The sequence below is a fragment of the Pantherophis guttatus genome, chromosome 5 (genome assembly GCF_059756535.1).
Source record: "Pantherophis guttatus breed Tessera chromosome 5, ASM5975653v1, whole genome shotgun sequence".
NCBI lineage: Eukaryota > Metazoa > Chordata > Lepidosauria > Squamata > Colubridae > Pantherophis > Pantherophis guttatus.
The window spans coordinates 22,564,779-22,586,257 of NC_142067.1; the positions used below are offsets into that span (position 1 = coordinate 22,564,779).

Sequence of the window (21,479 nt, forward strand, 5' to 3'; positions counted from 1 at the left end):
GTTTGGAGCTGGAATTGCAAGACAGTTTGTAACTTTAAAAAAAGGTAGTCCTTGATCTCAATCTTGTAATCTAAAAATTATAAAAGGGAAAGGAATGCACAGGAAAAAAGAAAGCAAGAATATTCAGGTACTTAATCATGCATCACAGAAGAATAATAGATTTGAAAGGTCAGTTAGATTGCTGAATCAAACTCCATGCTCCACAATTTGAATTAAAATATCCACAACACATATTTATCCACTAGGGCTAACTAAAGTGTTTAGAGGGATGATTTAAAAAGCAACCACTGAACACCCTTCCTCCAAAAGAAAAAAGAAAAAAAGACACACACCCCTCCCCCCTATCTTCTTGAATACTTACTGTAGATCAGTGGTTTTCAAACTCGGCAACAAACCAGCTGGCTAGGGAATTCTGAGAGTCCACACATCTTAAAGTTGCCAAGTTAAAAATACACTGGTGTACATACCGTGAGGTCTTCCCTTCATCATCTGAAGATACACATACATGAACCCAAAAACTTTTCAACCAAGATTGCTGCCAAAGCAAAATAGGTTTGGACAGATATTTTGATCACTCTTGGATAACTGGTTTCACTGATAAACTGATCTTTCTGCTAGAAAATATTCTACAACTTCCAGCTGGAATTTGCTTTACTATAATTTAAACTGTGCTATACCCTGCCTTTTAGGATGACAAATAATATTTTTTGGCTATTTGGTAAGAATCAGTTTAAGGATATTAATCTGGAACTGCATCTACATAGAGGGGAATAGGCTCTGTTTTAGGCCCAGTACTCTTCAACATCTTCACCAAGACTTGGACGAGGATATAGATGGGGAATTCATCAAATCTGCAGATTACACCAAGCTGGCAGGGATAGCCAACACTCCAGAAGATAGGCTTAAGATACAGAAGGATCTTGACAGACTCGAACATTTATTTATTTATTTTTATTTATTATCAAATTTATATACTGCCCTTCTCCCGAAGGACTCAGGGCGGTGTACAGCCAAAGTAAAAAACATAGATACAAACATTAAAATACAGTTAAAAAGATATATATACGTTTGGCCCCATAATTAAAAGAACAATAACAAACCTATTAAAAACATTTTAAAAAGTGTTAAGCCAGCCCGGCTTGCTGAAAAAGAAAGGTCTTCAGGGCACGGCGGAAGGCACCAAGGTCATGAATTCTTCGTATCACTGGGGGCAGTTGATTCCAGAGGGCAGATGCCCCCACAGAGAAGGCCCTCCCCCTGGGGGCCACCAGTCTACATTGCTTGGCCAATGGCACCCTGAGGAGGCCCTCTCTGTGGGAGTGCACAGGTCGGTGGGAGGCCATTGGTAGCAGCAGGCGGTCTCGAAGATATCCAGGTCCTATGCCATGGAGCGCTTTAAAGGTGAGAACCAATACCTTGAAGCGCACCCGGAAGACCACTGGGAGCCAGTGCAGCTCATGCAGGAGAGGTGTTATGTGGGAGCGCCATGCAGCTCCCGTAACTACCCGCGCGGCCGCATTCTGGACCAGAACATTGGGCGCTATCTAACAAAATGAAATTCAATGGTGAAAAAAGTAAGGTTCTGCATTTTGGCAAGAAAAACAAAATGCACAGGTACAATATATGAGGTACCTTGCTCAATAGTAGTAACTTTGAGAGGGATCTTGGAGTCCTAGTGCACAACCATTTAAATATGAGCCAGCAGTGTGCAGCATCTGCCAAAAAAGCCAACAGAGTTCTAGGCTGCATAAACAGAGGGATAGAGTCAAGATCACGTGAAGTGTTAATACCACTTTATAATGCCTTAGTAAGGCCATACTTGGAATACTGCATTCAGTTTTGGTTGCCACGATATAAAAAAGATGTGGAGACTCTAGAAAGAGTGCAGAGAAGAGCAACAAAGATGATTAGGCGCCTGGAGGCTAAAACATATGAAGAACGGTTGCAGGAACTGGGTATGTCTAGTTTAATGAAAAGAATGACTAGTGGAGACATAATAGCAATGTTCTAATATCTCAGGGGCTGCCACAAAGAAGAGAGAGTCAAGCTAGGGTAAGACAAGAAGCAATGAGTGGAAACAAATCAAGGAGAGAAGTAACTTAGAACTAAGGAGAAATTTCCTGACAGTTAGAACAATTAATCAGTGGAACAACTTGCCTCCAGAAGTTGTGAATGCTCCAACACTAGGAGTTTTTAAGAAGATGTTGGATAACCATTTGTCTGAAGTGGTGTAGGGTTTCCTGCCTAAGCAGGGGGTTGGACTAGAAGACCTCCAAGGTCCCTTCCAACTCTGTTATTCTATTCTATTCTAACTAATCACAACTTTAGGCAAAACCCTACGGAAGGTCAGTGTTGGCACTATCTTTATCTTTTCTTTGCCACAAACTAGATCAAATATTTTTGATTAGCATTTCAAATTCTTTTGCTTCTTATCAAAACATTTAGGTGTGGAAAAAGGTTGTTTATACCTTCCCTTTATAATTCAGCTTCTATATTTAAAGTAAACGTTCATATGAAACAATATTCTTTACTGACAAATCAGTAAGTTATGATTCTCAAAATTATGTTATGAAATCTTAGTACCAAATTTTAGGTATGCAAATAATAGCTCGTTCTATGGGGAAAATGTATTTATAAATCTATCTGGGATACACAGTTCCATTCAGGTTCTGCCTCTGCACAGTTAGTGAATTTGCTGTGGTATCACAACATGCCATGATTTATCAAGATGGAAAAGACAGGAGTAAGTCTCAGCTCCCTGTTCCTTTTAGCATTATTGCTATTTTTTTAAATTTAACAACCATCTAGAATTCTAAACCTAATATCCTTTAGTCTATGCCCATTTCACTACAATTTTTTGGAAACAGTAGAAAGGCTGGACTGACAAACAATATTACATAACTAACAAAACAACAACAATATTAGATGATAGGTACAATACTTTTAATTACCTTAAGAATTTGCCCTCCTTCTGGGTATCTTCTTAAAATATCTTTAAGGAAATCAACAAGTGGAGGAGTGGTTTGCCCAAAGCGACCTAAATAAAATAAAATAAAACTGGTACTCCTGCAGTTGAAATACTGGAAAATATACTTTTCATTACAGAATTGGTTTCAGATGTTTAAAGGAAGAATCTCAGTAACAGCTTACTCTCACTTACTGGTAGCTGTTCTGTGAAAAGGCAGGTTAAAAATCAAGTAAATAGTAATAACAATCAGAGAATTAAAATAAAATGTATAAACAAAAATGAAAAAGGGCATATCCCTTTAAATCCCAAATCTAGTTCCATATTATGAGAATATGAGTGTTCTTGTAGCTCTCATAAGCACTTATGAATCAAAGCCAAGTAAATGGAAGGCCTCGTCTTAATTTTTCATATTGCTTCAGAGGCACTACTGTATGAAATTTATTTATTTGTAGGGATTAAAAATAGAAGGACCAAACCCAGATACATTTTATAAAGGAAAGCCAGTGCAAACATCTCCCCAGAGAAATCCAATTTTGAAACCTGCACAAAAATAGGACACAGTAACATCTGCACTCATTACAAAAAGCTACAGCCTGTAAAGCCATGGTTTCTTAAAAACACCAGAAACAGCCAATATTAAAGATGAATAAAGTATCTGTAGCTTATTTTGTCAAGTCCTGATTTATATTCTTTTTTTTAATGGAAATTGCATTTATATTTCTTAGGGTTGATTGGCGTAGCACAAGAGCAAAGTAGGAATAAGATGGAAAATCACAAATCTAAGTGCCCATATTCGTATAAATTGCTTTGCTATAGGAGCAGTACATAAGCCAATATAACTATGGCCTCAAACTAGTTTACTATCCTAAAATGAACCATGTACATTATGGGTTTATGTGATGTACAAATCCAATCTCATAAGCACATAGAGGACAAGTACTTTTGTATGGGCACCTGAAAATTTTATATTGGTTGTGTCAAAGATTTTTTTTTTTTTGTAAGATGTTACATATGAACAGCAATATCAAACTAAATACACGCTCCTAAAACAGAATAAAGGTATTGCTAGAATTTGAGATATTTATTTCTATATCAAATTACTAACAAATCAATTTCATTTACAATACACAAGAATGTCTACTGTATTTTTTCATTAGAATATTTCAATTTTTAAAAATACAAATACTAGAAAAACATGAATAAGGAAAAATGAACAGGTAAAGAAATGAATAGTTAGCATATTATAATTTACTATACCTCCTCCTTTTAAGCCCTTGGACAAAAGATTTAGAAATACATGATTCTGAGAAGACTGAAGGTTCCCAACCGTGACCCAATCAAACAACTACAAGAAAAAGAATATTATTTAACGTTCTATGTTCCTAAATAAGCATCAACAATTAATTACTTTATATGATACCAATCAATAAATGGCTACAGTTACCAAATGCCACTTCAAAAAAATCATTGAATATTATATGCTGATAAAAAAAATACTAAACTTTTATTGCCTATGTTGTGAAGCAACAAGCCCATTAATAAGATAGAAATGTTCAATATGGGGGGGGGGGTCTTCAACATAATCATAATTGAGCCAAACGTTCTGTTGTGAAGCAAGAAGTTGTTAAATGAATTTTGCCTCATTTTACGATCTTTCTTGACACAGTTAAGTGAATCACTGCAGTTGCTAAGTTAGTAACACGGTTGTTAAATGAATCTGGCTTCCCCATTAACTTTGTCAGAAAGTCCCAAAAGGTGATCACATGACCCCAGGACACTGCAATCATCATAAATACATACCAATTGCCAAGCATCCAAATTTTTGTCATGTGACCATGAGGATGCTGTAATGGTCATATCTTTAAAAAACAGTCATAAGTTACGTTTTCGAGTGCCGTTCTAACTTTGAACAGTCACTAAGTAGTGGGTTACCAGAAATTATTACTGTTAGTTTCACTAAACAAATGGTTGCAAGTTGAGGACTACTTGTATTCAGTTTCACATTCAGTTATGACCCTAATGCAGCATCCACATTACAGTCATAAGTTGTAATGATCATAAAGTGATTGACCTCATTTTACGTTTTTTTAAGGTGGTTGTTAAGCAAAAAGCTGCGGCTGCAAGTGGAAACACTACAGTTGTTAAGCAAACCCTTTGTTCACTATGGTGTGCTTTTGCCAAAAACTGGAAATGCTGGTTTTTCAGCAAAACTATCATAAAACAAGATGAAGGGATGCTGCAAACAGCCATAAATGCGACCATGGTGCCAAGGGCAGACATGTGACTGCAGGTGGCATTGGAAGTTCTTCCTTACCTCTCTTCCCTGGTAGAACAGAGACTGCTCAGCGACTGGAAAACCTGTCTCAAGATAAATTAATTCTTTTATGGCTCCCAGATGTGTTGAATAAGGTACCTCAAAGGTTCTGCAACCCACATAATCATGAAGAACAATCACTGTGATTGACCTTAATAAACAAGGAAGAAATAAATACTATCAGATTAAAGGCTCATTGAATAAAGCACTGTGAACAAATCAAATTTATAAGCTTCCCAAAGTCTTTGCAAAGTTAGTAAATTGGGTTTTTGCTATTTAATCCTCAATGCATAATTCTTTTATATTAATATCCATGGAAACCCATATGATATTAAGTTCTGGTTGCTATAAATTTTAGGTATGAACTATGTTTTTAAAAAACATATTTTTTTCATCAGTTCCGAAGTCAATTACATTCAATCATACATTTTAATTTTATGAGATAATTAAGTTAATTATAACTTAATTAAAACTTTACGTTTATGAGATAATACAAATTTATCATGTGTGCTTTCATAGAATTGAGGAGAGCAGAGCAACTGACAAAATGTTATATGAGACCATGTTCCTTTTATTATGTCATTTTATGCAATGGCTATCTCTTGTTCTAGATACTTTTGTTTCTGTAATCTTTCTCAGAACTTATCAATAATTGTAAGATTTATCTACTTAACACAAACAAAATATTTTTCTATTTCTACTTTTGTAATAGATAATTTTTTTTTTTAATTTGATTTATATGCCGCCCTTCTCCGAAGACTCAGGGCGGCTTACAATGTGCTCAGCAATAGCCTTCATCCTTTTGTATATTTATACAAAGTCAGCTTATTGCCCCCACAAACTGGGTCCTCATTTCACCTACCTTAGAAAGGATGGAAGGCTGAGTCAACCTTGAGCCTTGGCGAGATTCGAACCCTGCAGTAATTGCAGGCAGCTGGTCTTAATAAGCTTAATAACAGGGTGCCTTAAACCCCTGTACCACCAAGGCACCAAATACCAATTTGATATTTTATTGAGACATCTATATTTGCATTGGTTTACTAAGCGATTTTAATTTTCTTTGAAAGAACTGTATTCCAAATCTATTGTAACCATATTTTTCCATTTCATATATCCTTCAGCTTAATCCTTTCTAAATTAGGGACTTAATAGTATGTCAATATATAACAGCGATTAGACAACCCATACTCCATTGCGTCTTTTCAGAGGTATTTCCTCACCTAAATAGAGAAACAGAATGACCATGGTAGGTAAAAAAACAGTGGGAATTTCCTTGTGGGAAATTAGTAAGGAGTATTGGAAACCCATCCTTCCTTCCTTCCTTCCTTCCTTCCTTCCTTCCTTCCTTCCTTCCTTCCTTCCTTCCTTCCTCTCTCCCTCCCTTTCTTCTCCCTTCCTATTAGGCAGGGAAGTGGCTGCTGCTGAGTGGGGGAATGAGCAAGGAATTGAGAGAGTGGCTGGGAAACTGTCACAGAATGTTGAAAATGATTGTGTCATTGCAGCAGCAGCCCAGCAGCAGCCAGTAGCACTAAAGCAGTCACAATTTTCCTTAATTTCATTCCCTTGAGAGTCATGAGTGCCAGATTTTGGGTGCATTCTGTACATTAACCCATTTGAGGTACCTTTCTTAAAGAAATTGTTGCCCTATGATGCACCATTTCACCCAGGTAAAAACTATGAGAACGGTTTTAGTAGTGTGTGTGTGTGTGTGTGTGTGTGTGTGTGTGTGTGTGTGTATATACGTATGTATGTGCGTATGATATTGATACACACACATATATATATACACTCAGCCATATCCCATAATTTTAAATATAGCACACCAAGGATATAGTCTAAATAATCATGGTGTTTGCTGCTTTAAAATTCAAAATTCCCTATCTCCTATTCATGCATGCATGCATGCATGCATTCAATTTATTGACTGCTTATCTTACCACAATAACTCTGGAAAGTTCACAATATTAAAAAGCAATGAGCAGGGGGCTGGACTAGAAGATCTCCAAGGTCACTTCCCTTCTATTCTGCAAAATCTATACACAATACTCTATTATATTTCTTTCCCCTCAATTTTCGGTAAACTGAACTACAGCTAAAAGATCTTTTTCCTAACTCTTTACAAAAGTCTGAACAATATGGGCTAGTAAGGAAATATTGAACTTAATAAATTGCCTGCAGTTATAGGTAACAAGGCATTATGTGCAGATAACTGAGTAGACTAACAAAAAAAATAGAATGCTTGTGTTCTCCACCTAACACAGAAATATCTTAAGTGGCCTGGGGAAGGAAAACATTAATTTCCATGCCCAACAATGTAAGAAATGAAGCAAACAATTGCAGGAGATAAGAACCAAGTGTTTTTCTTAAAACACCTCAGCAAGCTACTAAAAATTGGCAACCTGTTGAAATTACAGCATTTAAAAGTATGCAATGTAACCATAAATCTTCAGCCAGTCAAAATAATAATAAAGAAAAGCCCAATGTTTACTGTATTATGAGAAGGAAGCAAAATCAAAGGTGAAAAATAAACTACTGCAATAGCAGTGAAAGAATACCAATCAATAATTATTAGATTACTAAGAAAATATTTTGAGGAGCCTTATTATATTTGAGTGGAACACATTTCACATTTAGGTCACAACCACAGAAAATAGGAATCAAGACAGCCCGGCTCACAACAGTAAAAATGCATAATTCCTCATTAAAAGCAACATAAAATTAAAATTCCAATTTAAAACAATTTAAAATTCATTTAAAAACTCCCCCTGTCCAGGCTGCGGAACAACCAGGTCTTCAAATCGCGGCGGAACGAGCGAAGGTCAGGGGCCATACGGAGCTCCAAAGGAAGTTGATTCCAGAGGGTGGGTGCGCCCACAGAGAAAGCTCTCTCCCTGGGGGTCGCCAGCCGACACTGTCTGGCTGACGGCACCGAGGAGGCCCTGTCTGTGGGAACGCACTGGGCGATTGGGGATTGTCGCTGGCTGCAGAGGGTCCGACAAATATCCCGGGCCTAGGCCATGAAGGGCTTTGTAGGTGATAACCAGCACCTTGAACCTCACCCGAAGGGCAACCGGTAACCAATGCAAGTCACGCAGGAGGGGTGTAACATGGGAGTGTCGGGAGGCTCCCATCACAACCCGCGCATTCTGCACCAGCTGAAGCCTTCGAGTGGTTTTCAAGGGCAGCCCTAGGTAGAGAGCGTTGCAGTAGTCAAGACGGGAGGTGACCAGCGCATGAGTAACGGTGCGTAGGGCATCTTGGTCCAAGTATATATATATATACATATACATACATATACATACATATATATATATATATATATATATATATATATATATATATATATATATATAGTATATATACTGTATTTTTGTTTGTTTCATAGATTATCAACACATTTGCCTCAATTTTACATTGTTCCCAAAACTTGTAACATCAAGGCATACATAAAATTAATGACAAATACATACATGTGTATGGGAAATATGTACTGAAAATACAGGGGGGGAAATTGTATAGGTAGATCTTGACTCAGGACCACAATTGGGATCAGAATTTCCATTGCTAAGCAAGGTGGCTGTTAAATGACTCATACCTCATTTGATGATCTTTTGTGCCACAGTTGTTAAGCGAATCACTGCAGCTGTTAAGTGAGTATTGCAGTTGTTAAGCAAATCCAGTTTCTCCCATTGACTTTGCTTGTCAAAAGCCAGCTGTGAAGGTGGCAAATGGCAACTACAAGACCCACATGGGATGCTACAACTGTTGTAAACACAGTGGTGGGTTGCCAAGTGCCTGAATTTTGATCATGTGACTGTGGAGACGCTGCAACAGTTCTCACACTGTGTGAGAACTTTTTTCAGTGTTGTTGTAGATTTGAAGAGTTAGTAAACTAATGGTTGTTAAATGAAGGGCTACTGTAATATATTTACATGGGAAATTCAACAGCAAGCTATCAGTGTGGCACAGCGAACCAAGTAATAAGTTTACCCTCAGCCTTTGAAGCCTATACTTTGAGCCAGATTCATTTTTCTACTTAACATATTTCCTAGCAAGATGGTACAAATGTGTTCAGATTCTGTTCCATGAAGATGCTTTAGAGCCCACGGGGCTCAGACATAGTACCTGTCTGAAACCCTTTAAAGCAACCGTATCTTTTCCCAGGACAATTTGGCAGCTACCAAACTGACACAACTGCTTTACAGAGTTGCATTTGCACTTCTGCACTGCACAGATCTATTTTCAGAGATTTTTTAGGGGGGGAGGGGAAGTTACCTATTGCCTTAAGCAATAGGAAAAATGGGGTATAAATGCATCAAATAGATCCTGTTGTATGGCTGTGTATGATTAACTATCAGCTGACACAGTACTTTTTTTCCCATCTTTCAAGCAATTCTCATTCAATCCAAGTTTCTTTGCGGTTACAAACAAGAGAGGAATTTCTCTCAAACCTCTTGAGCACCCTTTCTGCTTTTCTGAGGATCACCGCTTGTCTCTTATTCTCCAGGAGTTTGCATTTATTCTTTACTCCAATCTGCAGAAGCATCATTAGGAGGGGAGTGGTAGAGTGCCAGGAGTAGCACTATCAGCTGAGTAACAATGCAGAGGTGGGTGTGGGCCTTTCACACCAGAATGTAAAATGTGATATGAGATAGATAGATAGATAGATAGATAGATAGATAGATAGATAGATAGATAGACAGACACACAAATATATATATACATACCCTGTTTTCCCAAAAATAAGACATCCCCTGATAAGCAACCCAATCGGGCTTTTGAGCGCATGGCAATAAGGCCAAGCGCTTATTTCAGAGTTCAAAAAAATATAAGACAGGGTCTTATTTTCGGGGAAACATGTTGTATACACACACATACATAAATACACACACATATATACATATATTTAAATGTACATATACAGACACACACACACACACACACACACATATATATATACATATACAGATATACATACATACACACCCACATATATTCCTTTAATCCTACTGTACTAAGCGTTCGTTGTAAAGATTCCGGGGAAACAAAACACAGAGTTATGAGGAGACCTTCTGGGCCACCCTAAAATCCAGTATATTTATATCAGGATATGTTTTGAGGCTTGAATCTACACCTTAAGATGGAAACGCTCCATGCAGATACGCACATATATCCCACCCTCTAAAGTGCTTCTTCCAGGTAATTCCCGGACAGCATTAGGACAGTTTAATTCCAAAAGAAGCCGAAGAGCACAAGATTAGCAACGGTTACAATAGCAAGCTGGGCAATAAAACTCCACTGTCACCCTTGTGTGTCACGTCGTCAACCAGAGGCGGCGCCCCGGTTTGGGGAACCTGCCGCAGGAAAACTGAGAAAACCCGGGGCTACGAAGCAAGCCACGGTTTATTTCCCACCCAGGACATCATCCTCCCGAGGAAACGCGGCTCCCATTGTAGCCGGGTAACGGCCATTCCCAAATTGCAGCAGCAGCAGCCACAGCCACTCCCCGCCCCATTCAGCCGAGAGCCGCAGCGCCATCCTCGCGGGCGAGAGATGAGCTCCAGCCAAGGGGCGCCTGGAACGCGCCGGGGTCTCCAGCGGCTCTCCAAAGCGGGACCCCAAGTGCGCGCCCACCCAGCTTCACTCACATGCCCTTCCAAGCTTCCTCGCCGGCCTCCTTGGCGGGCCGAGCCTCCTTTCCGTGACGGGGCAGGGCTGTTGAAAGTCACCGCGGCGCCCGCCTGCCTATCCGGAGGCAGGCTAAAAATCCGCTAGCCGCAGCATCGAGACAGGCCTCGCGCTTTCCTCCACCCAGCGCCGCACCGCGCCGCCGGTTCCGCACATGGGGAAAAGGAGAGACCGCCCTAAGAGGACGGACGGAGGGAGGCCGACGGCGGAGGGAGGGAGGGAGGAGAGTCTCTGCAGAAGGTGGGGGGAGAGCCGAGGGAGGGAGGGAGGGAGGGAGGGCCTGAGCAGTAAAGGGTCAAACGGAGGGTGGCCCGGGAGAAGGAAAGGAGGAGCAGATGGCGTTGCCTTCGGCCTGCGACAGCTGCAGGATTTGTAGCACTCAGCTCGCTGGGTGTGAAACGTGGAGGAATCCTGACCCCGATGTATCACGCTTCACACAGACACACAGAGAAAGAAAGGAAGGAAGGAAGGAAGAAGGAAGAAAGAGAGAGAGAGAGAGAAAGAAAGAAAGAAAGAAAGAAAGAAAGAAAGAAAGAAAGAAAGAAAGAAAGAAAGAAAGAGAAAGAAAGAAAGAAAGAAAGAAAGAAAGAAAGAAAGAAAGAAAGAAAGAAAGAAAGAAAGAAAGAAAGAGGACAAACACGCCTCCATACGTTTTGCCAGTTACTCATTTTCCCTCCACCACTGTGTGACTCCTGACCAGAGAGGGTACATACACTAATCTTGTAAGGCCGTTGTTTTCTAAATAACAAAAGTGCATTTATTGAGTTTCTTGCTGAGCCAGATAGACAAAAAGAAGACCCCATCTCCACACCGCATTGTATTCATTCAGCTTGCAGAAAATGCAGAGAACTGTCTGTCGTAGGCATTGGGAAAGCTAAATTCTTCTGAAAGCTAAACTTACTTTATTTCCCAGTACAAAAGAGGACTCTTTCTTGACTAGCGTGGGGTGAATCAACGTCTACAGGTTTAAAACCACTTCTTTATTTTTGCTTTTAGAATCTGCCAAGTATAATGTCACTTGGGGGAGTACTTTTTTTCAGAACTATATCAATTAAAATGCAGCATAGCATGCAAAAATCAGTTGCTGTAAGTCTACACAGAAGTGTTGCTATTTTCAGTAAGCTTTCCCTTGCTATGTGCTTTTAAAAGAGCAGCTTTGAATTTATATTCTGTTTTATCAGACCTGCAGTGTACATATATAAGAAAACAAATATAAGAAATTCTGAAGCCTTAAGCCCACCTCTGAAAGCATATGTCCCTTTGAACCTTATATTGGAGCTATACTTCCTTTCATATTTGGAGTGCCTAAAAAACTAGGTCTTAGTAGGAAAGTTGTGATGAACTGCCTATTCCCTAACGTTTTGATTTCAACATATGACAACAGAAACTGAGTTTCTAGACCTTTCTCTACTTTCTTAACCATGACAACTTTAAGGTATATAGACCTCAACTCCCAGAATTCCCCAGCAACACTGCTCTACTGTATTGTTATTCCACTACAGTATTTTGAATCTTACAGAAAAATAAAATTAAGACAATTACTACTCGTAGACTTAAAATGGAAGAATAAATAAAAAGTCATGTCATTTTATAATTCATACAAGAATTAAGATTGCAAACAAACCAAATAGTTGATCAGCTACTGTACCTTGGTCATGTTACTCAATGAATGAATATTTGATTTTCTACTTTTAACATTATTTCCAAGCATGTATTGGATTTACTGACAATACATATTTCGTCAGTTATATCTAACTGACCTCATAATTTTAAATCTCGAATAGTACCTAGCATTTTCAAAAGAAAAATTGAAATATTTCTTAGGTAAAGATTTCTTAGAACTCATTTATATACTATAATAAAAAGCTGTGTCTTTTATTTGTAATCTGGAATAATAGAACGTAAAGAATGTTAAATTATCAATAGAAGTAGAGGTGAAAGTGGTATTTAAGTAATTGAATCCACTCAATATGAAAGTATCAAAAGTCTGTAATATGTTTAACATTTGTTTCCAAATCAATTAAAAATTATAAAATATTATTTGGCATTATTTTTGCAAAAACAATTAGCTAGAGACTAACTTTTTTCTATTTAAAGGTTTGTATTGTCACACTTCAAATTTCTTTCAATAAAATAGTTTCCTCACAGTTGACATAGTGACCTTTCTTAATACAAATATACGTAAGGGAATTTAAGGAAATGGAATTGTATTTTCTAAGGTGGATTTTTTTTTTTCAAATCAGAAACATTGTAAACTGCAGTGAGATTTATTATGAGAACAAGTCACCATGCATTTCCTGCTTCCCTTGAATAAATGAAGTTTTAGAGCTGCTTTATGAAAAGATTATTACCTAATCTTCCGTTCCTAACCACTCTCTCTCAATGGTAAGGAAATGAAGTAGGCCTAGGCTGCATTGCTTATGCTTTGTTTTCTATTTAGGCAAGGAAATACTAAGTGTTTGGTAGCTCTAGCAAGCTGTTCAGAGTAACTTCCCCAATCAGGAATGAATGAGCCGCTTCTCTTTTAGCTCAGCTACTGTCTTCAGTGGGCTACACTGAAAGTGTCACAATTTCCTATGCAAAATTTCTATGGTAAATACCTGTATCTGTTCTTCCCCTTCTATTTCCCACTCTGACCTGAGATATAAATTATGAATGAGCTGTTTTGCAAGAAAGAAGGATATTTATGATACCTGGTTCCAACATCTGTTTTTACTTTTCATTGGCAGTTTGGAGATAACAGCACCAATAATTTGTAGATAGTGCCTGAGCTTCCTTAGAATAAAATCTGCATCCAGCCATCATCAATCTTGATAGAACATGGTATGGCAACTGTTCACTAAACATGGCGCTCCCATGTGACACCTCTCCTGCGCGAGCTGCACTGGCTCCTGGTGGTCTTCCGGGTGCGCTTCAAGGTGTTGGTGACCACCTTTAAAGCGCTCCATGGCTCAGGGCCGGGGTATTTACGAGACCGCCTTCTGCCACCAATAGCCTCCCACCGGCCAGTACGCTCACACAGAGCGGGCCTCCTCAGGGTGCTGTCCGCCAGACAATGTCGGCTGGTGACCCCCAGGGGGAGAGCCTTCTCTGTGGCGGCGCCCACCCTCTGGAACAACCTCCCCCCAGAGATACGTACAATAACAGACCTCCGGATTTTTCGTCGGGCCCTGAAAACCCATTTATTTCAGCTAGCTGGGCTGGCTTGAGTTAAATTTTAAACTGATTTTAAATTGGAATTTTTTAATTACGGCCAGAATATTTAATTATTTTAAACAGTTTTTAGATTTTGTATGTCTTGTTTTTACTTTGGCTGTTCACCGCCCTGAGTCCTATATTGGAGAAGGGCGGTATAGAAATTTAAACAAACAAATAAATAAATAAATAAACCTAGAAATCATTAAACAAATAGATCCACGCACTGTGTAAGACCCTGGTTTGTGGAATAAATCACAGTTTGCAGGGTTTACTAACCCCCTAGCCAATAAAGCATGTTTTTGAAACCACAAGAGAGTTGAATCGCATTCCCAGCCAAAACCATACACGCTGCATTAGGGCTTAGTTAATGCCGAAGCTCAATTCGTGTTTAAAGTAATGCTTAATTCATTGATCAAAGGTAACTGTCTGGATTCTTAAGTTTAAGAAGTGTTTGTAAAGAGTGCTAAAACATGAATTGCTCTACTTATTCTTCTCTCAGGGACAAGATACTTACAAGTAGTTGTACATATACAAATCCCAGATAACAGTATAATTACCAGGGGCAACAATTATGAAAGAATGCTGTTTAAAATTAAATTTCAGATGCAAACCAGTATTGAGCTGATTGATTGATTGATTGATTAAATGAAATGCAGGGTATATACCCATTTGGGATTGTTCCTCAAGCCCAGCCTTGTTATTATGTTTTGACATTTTAGCAGTAAGAACTACTATTATACAATGATAGTTTGGCTGTTTCTTTATCTGCATCTATATGTAAATAGGTTTTATAGCCTGAGTCATCTACTTTGAGTGATTGTCTGGAAAGCAAACAAATAGCTCATCCTTTTGGAGCTCCTGTTTTATTTAATAGTTGCATAGCAGCATTTCGACAGGTGAAAATTGTGGAATAAAAGTATATGCCAAAATTCCATCATCAGGACAGCTAGCAAAGTGCAGGAGTTTAATGCTAAAATATTAGCCATTCCCAGTGCTGCTACAAGGATAACAGGATGGGATCAATTGTGATTTATTTAGTTGGGGTGTAAGAGTCTCCCTCAAGCTAATTATTGTGGTTTATAAACCATGCTTTAGTGCAATAGGTGCAGCCACAGAAAGTTTGAATTGCTTACTCTAAAATTTAAAAAAAAAATAGTTTTTCTGTTTCCTAATCCTTCATGCCATTTTGATAGATTCCCCCTCCCCTCCAAAGCATAACATTTCACTCCCACATTCATCTGATGAGTTGCTCCTTTAAGACTGGTTTAAATTAGGGTGTATGGCCAGTATGGTGGAAAAAAGCTGTGTTGAATCACCATCTTGAAACCCTACCAAGAACTGCAGCCAAGTACAGTGTAATTTTGTGGGTTTTAGCATAAAACCAAAGGAACCAATGGCCTTTTAAAAAGCATTTGCAATAACTTTGATTCTGAATGGTTGGGGCTGCTTGTTTGTTTAGGTTGTTTAATTGGAATCACCTCACAGAATAATCATCAGCAGGTGTTATTTGGCAAAACTATGAAGAATCAAATTAGGAAGAGCCAGGATAAGATCTGCATAAACCTGAACAAATAATTGGGGCTTACTTATGCAGGCAACTCTACTGCAGCAAAGGAGCTGCAGCAGTTAAGATTCTGCAGTGTTGGCAGGAAAATGCCAATGACTCAGCAACCACATTTGAATGTGAAATAATGCAATGCTATTATGGAACTTTTCATACTATAGTGAGTAATGTCCGTCTTTTAGTTGTTTATATATAATCCAAGTTTTTATGCCTCCTTAATGGATTTTTAATGCCACTGTTTTAAATATTTCATGCCTGTAGAAATGGAGAGTTCTGATGATGATTTAAGTTGCTATTTAAATCCAGAGTATCTATATGTTATTCAATATTCTATCATAGATTGAAATAGCTATACGCAGCTTTCGGGTCTAAGAAAACTGCTTTGCTGAATACTGTCAGCTGGAGAACAACAAATAGGTTATTATCTTCAGGACTCTTTATGGAGTCACAGAACGATTTGGTTAGCCTCTGTGCATGTGCTAGATTAAATACAAATAAGCCAAGATTCACATTTTATCAGTAATTTTTAATATTCTGGATATATAAATATCACTTAGAAACTTTCAAATTGTGACCTTTATTAAATTATATCTTTTATTTTATGTACATGAGAGCATATGCACCAAGACAAATTCCTTGTGTGTCCAATCACACTTGGCCAATAAAAATTCTATTCTATTCTATTTTGCCAAAACAAACTTGTCTGCCACTCCAACATGGAAGGCTAACAAAATAATAGAATTGAAAGGGACCTTGGAAGTCTTCTAACCCCATACTCAAGCAGGAGACCCTGTACCATTCCATATAAGTGGCTACCCCAGTCTCTTCTTAAAATCTTCCAGTGTTGGAGCACCCAGAACTTCTGAAGGCAAGTCATTCCACTGGTTAATTGTTCTCAACAATTAACTCCTTAGTTAATTGAAATTTCTCCTTAGTTCTAGGTTGCTTTTCTCTTTGATTAGTGTTTATCCATCGTTTCTTGTTCTGCCTTCTGATGCTTTGGAAAACAGGTTGACCCCAGTGGTGGATTCCAACCGACGTTACCACCGGTTCTCTTCATGCACGTGCTTTGCGCGCAATCGAGTAGTTATGCAATTCACAATAATAAACAAGAGGAGAGGAAAAGCAATGGAAAATATGGAGACGGTGCTCAGGTTATGGATTGAATCAGTGGTGTGTGCCACTTAGCCTAATGCTGATCAAGAAAAAAGCTAAGAGCTAATTCCATGACTTGCACCAGAAGGCTGGTAAGGTGCTGCTAAAAACACATTTGTTGCAAGCCATGGGGTGATTCCTGCATTTTAAGGCTCATACAAATCTGCATATCATGGAAATGAGTGGTAAGGCAGCAAATGCAGAAATGGATGTAGCCAGTGAGTTCCTGGAACCTCAAAGTAAATCATTGCAGAAGGTGATTATATGCTCCACAAATATTCAGATGAAACAGGACTTTATTGGAATAACATGATAGACAACCTATATCAACTTGGGGGAGAAGATAATACCAGGTTTTAAAGCAGCAAAGAATAGACTAATTGTGCTGCTAAGTGGCAATGCTTCTGATGACCTGAACAACTACTAAAACAGCTGCTGTCTACGACTCCAAGAACCTGTGAGCTCTCAAGAACTTCTCAAAGACCTCACTTCCTGTTGTGTGGAAGCCTAACAGGAAAACTTGGGTCACCCTTCTCATCTCTAAAGACTAGTTCTTCCACCATCTTATCCTGGAATTGAAGAGCTGCTGCCACTATAAAAAGAAATTGAACTTCAAGGTTCTTCTTGTTTGAGATAATATTCTGGGCCATCCATTTTCCTCGGACAATTTCCATCCAATTGCGAAGATTGTGTATCTGCCTCTGAATACTGCAGAGAATGATAGCAACCTTTTAAAAATATTCAAAAAAATGAAAATAAATGGATAGGGTCTAGTTTGTTGAACTTTGAAAGAATGAGGTAAGCTGATGTATTCTCTTTGGTTTTGTACCTAATGCTACAATTATGTCTGAGATCAGAGAGATTATACAATGAGGTATTCATATTGAGTCAATCTGTGCAACATATACATATTAGCAGACCACTGAGAATATAGAAGTTGTTCATTGCTGATTTAGTAATATAAAATACAGGGTGGAAATTTAATTTCTTTGTAAAGAACTCTCTAAAGCTCGAGGAAGAGAGGAAGAATCTGGTATCCATCCATTCTAGTATTACCATGAGTAAGCAAATTTTATTGTTCTGACACATGCCTGATGCTAGCTTGTCTTTGTACTGACAGAATCAGCTTGCTTTCAGGCAAAGGCAGATTTTCCTCATTGCTTGCTTCCTGTGCTTGTCTAACTTGATGCCCTCCAGATGTGTTGGATCATCTCCTAGAATTTTTATTTTATTTTTATTTTATTATTCAAATTTCTATGCCACCCACTCTCCGAGGACTCTGGGCGGCTTATACCAAAGACAGTATACTAAATAGCATATTGCCCCCAACAATCTGGGTCCTCATTATACCCACCTCGGAAGGATGGAAGGCTGAGTCAACCTTGAGCCGGTGAGATTTGATCCGCTGATCTGCTGAACTAGCAGTCAGCTGAAGTAGCTGCAGTACTGCACCCTAACCACTGCGCAACCTCAGCTCTTCTTACTTGTGTAAGCATATCACCTTTGCTTTCTATGAGATGAAGCAAAACCTTTCTGGAGGGTCCAGGTTACATATATACTCTGTATACTAGAAGTAGATGGCTTCCTTTTGGTGGTTGCAATTAATGTTTTGGGGGAGTTTAAGGACAGCAATGGACAAAGTAATGACGGATCTGCATCCTGCACAAGGGCTGGGCTTAAAAACCACCAGTGTTCAGCCTACCTCAAACTCAGAATAATTTTTACTATTTTCCGAATCTCAAAATGGCAGGAAACCAAAACCAATGGTTCAAGTAGAATGCTGGCATCTGCTAAAAGGGAAGTGGAGATTATGGGCTGCAGAGGTGGTCTCCCATGTTGAAAACTTAAAATGTCCACAATTAACCTGCATGCAAGACAGTGATGGAATTCAATTTTTTTTACTACTGGGCGTGGCTTGGTAGGCGTGGCAGGGGAAGGATACTGCAAAATCTCCCTTCCCTTCCCACTCCTGGGGGGAAGGATATTGCAAAATCTCCATTCCCACCCCACTCTGGGGCTAGCCAAAAGTGGTATTTGCCGGTTCTCCGAAGTACTCAAAATCTTCGCTACCGGTTCTCCAGAACCTGTCAGAACCTGCTGAATTTCACCCCTGATGCAAGACCTGAAACCTGTACAAATGTATTATACTTCTTGAGTTTCTCTTGAACAGCTTTTGAAATCAAATCCTGGTTCCCCTGTTAAAAGAAGGGCATAAATGACAACTGATGCACAGTTGAAACATGTTGCCGGTCATGCTGGAGGTTTTTAAAGTGTAATCAAATTAAAAACTTATAGTCACTATTTATTCCTCATAAAAATGTTGCTTCTGGTCTAAATATTCCACTCCTTGATGTCATACAGAAGCCTTATATTGTTAGTTGTGTATGATGAGTAGAAAGCATTGCTATGAATAATACATATGCATTACTTCGGTGATAGCATGTCTCAAATGTAGGGAGAAGAAAATAGAAAGGATGTGGGGGAGGAGAAAGCAAAATTGCACTGAAGTCATGCCAACACCAATATATACTTCTATATATAGGTCATGATATTACATGCACAGATATACAAAATAAATGGTCCTTGCATCACACTGTGTAACATGTCACTTTGTCATCTTGATGAAAGTGCTCCATTCTGTGGGTACTCCTGAGTGCAGAGGAAAAATAGTGGAGGTGTTTGCAAGCATCCCAGAAGAATGGTTTGCCTTATAAAGGCATAAGTATGCCTTATAAAATGCTGGACTAAGATTCATTTTGGACCAATTCAGCAAAACTGTTTTCGCACGCTGTGTTCATTAGAAGTGTGGGATAATTTCTTTGTTTAGGCTTCACTTCCAGTAGATAGACTTAATGTACATTAATTCATGGTTTTGTCCATTTAACTAAAGGTTTGTAAATTGAGGTTTTATTGCAAATAATTTATGTTAATTATGTAAATATGGAAGTGATATAAATTGTTATAAATGACAAATTCTAATCTGACATCTCACTCTTAGTGTTGTGTTAAATCAACTGTTGGTGTTGTGTTAAATCAAGTTTTTATTGCATATTATGGATAATTCAAAGATAAAAGGTTAAATCCTACTTTGGTTCATGTATTGTAAATTATTACATAGTTTGATTTTGACTCGGTGTGCTGTATAAAACCAGCCATGATGAGTTGTAAGACATTATGTTTTGACTAATCCAAAAATTGATGAAATATTTATCCCCATAATAGGATAAATACAATTTTATCACCATAAATTTCTTGTTGTTAAAATGGAGAATGAGACTCCATTGCTTGTACCTGTATAGAAAAGAACAATGACCATAAGAATGGAGGAATGTTCATTGATAGCCTTGTTTTCTATTCCTTTTGATCCTACATAATTACCTTGCCCAATTTCTATTTTAAGCTGTTCAATTCTCTGCTGTATGGAAAATCTGTGATTATATTAGTTATGTTTTAAGGATATGCAGCCATGAGGAATGATATTTTGATCAGAATAGCATGCTGGAAGAAGCTTACCAATTTCCAAACCAAAATTTCTTCAGACTTCTCTTTGTTGCATTGGGGCAAAAAAAGACTACTGCACTATTCTGGTCAACTGGCCATCCTACACTACAATCATGGCTTATCTGAATAATATGTATGCTCAATTCTCAGAAAGAACAAAAATGTTAATAAATGCACATTTTGGAGGTTCACTATGAATCCAGGTATTCATCAGTTAGCATAATATGAGTTAGTATAATAAGGACCCTTGGTTTTATTATTTAATTCTTTTGGACAAAACTATCCCCTCAAATGATACATTGGCTTTTAATTGAATCTTTGGACATAACCAGGGGTGAAATCCAGCAGGTTCTGACAGGTTCTGGAGAACCGGTAGTGGAAATTTTGAGCAGTTCAGAGAACCAATAGTGGAAATTTTGAATAGTTTGGAGAACCGGAAATACCACCTCTGGCTGGCCCCAGAGTGGGGAGGGAATGGAGATTTTGCAGTATCCTTCCCCTGTCACGCCCACCAAGCCATGCCCACCACACCATGCCCACCAAGCCACGCCCACAGAACCGGTAGTAAAAAAAATTGGATTTCACCACTGGACATAACTAATGATAAGCAGTTGGACTTATCCAAAAATAGGTTGTTTCTCTTTAACTTATGCACACAAAACCCCAATGTATAAGTTTATACATATAAATATACTGTGATCTGAAATACAAATATTTGCTTGGGAATGGAATTATTTACATTTATTATATGAAAATGAAAAGCACCATTTTATCAACATAGGGTCCAAGTAGAAGCCATAGTGACAAACTGACATAAATTATATACTGTATGTAAAATGCCTATATATTGTTTCACAATGATACCTTAATGTATATGATATCATTTGCTCTCCTTCCAGTTGCACATGACTTTCAAAAGGTTTATAAATGACTTTAGGTGAAGAAGAATCCATGATACATCATCTCTTCAACATGGAGAGGCCTAAAATGATTGACATATTTATAATACATTACATCTTCTTTTTAACAGACTAGCTGGGAACAATGGTGTCTTATATGTCTATTAAATATGAAATTTGTCATTACAGCTA

General features: G+C 38.3%; 1 protein-coding gene and 1 long non-coding RNA gene across 3 annotated transcripts in view; both read right to left on the minus strand.

The window, feature by feature from the left end:
* Positions 1-11,417, minus strand: part of SACS (sacsin molecular chaperone) — a 33,267-nt gene extending 21,850 nt beyond the window's left edge. The window contains exons 1-4 of one of the 2 annotated variants that reach the window (XM_034410305.3): positions 10,931-11,417; positions 5,283-5,433; positions 4,226-4,313; positions 2,952-3,037 (exon numbers count right to left, since the gene is read on the minus strand). In XM_034410305.3, the coding sequence (XP_034266196.2) occupies positions 2,952-3,037; positions 4,226-4,313; positions 5,283-5,433; positions 10,931-10,932 (327 nt within the window). In that variant the 5' untranslated portion in view covers positions 10,933-11,417. The remainder of the gene's footprint in view (positions 1-2,951; positions 3,038-4,225; positions 4,314-5,282; positions 5,434-10,930) is intronic. The other variant, XM_087894690.1, reaches the window with a different exon arrangement.
* A 4,826-nt stretch (positions 11,418-16,243) lies between these two features.
* On the minus strand, positions 16,244-21,370 carry LOC148113301 (uncharacterized). The gene is made up of 2 exons (XR_015734389.1): positions 21,253-21,370; positions 16,244-17,615 (listed from the first exon to the last, which is right to left on the minus strand). It is a non-coding gene; the product is annotated as an uncharacterized LOC148113301 (long non-coding RNA).
* Positions 21,371-21,479: the final 109 nt, after the last annotated feature.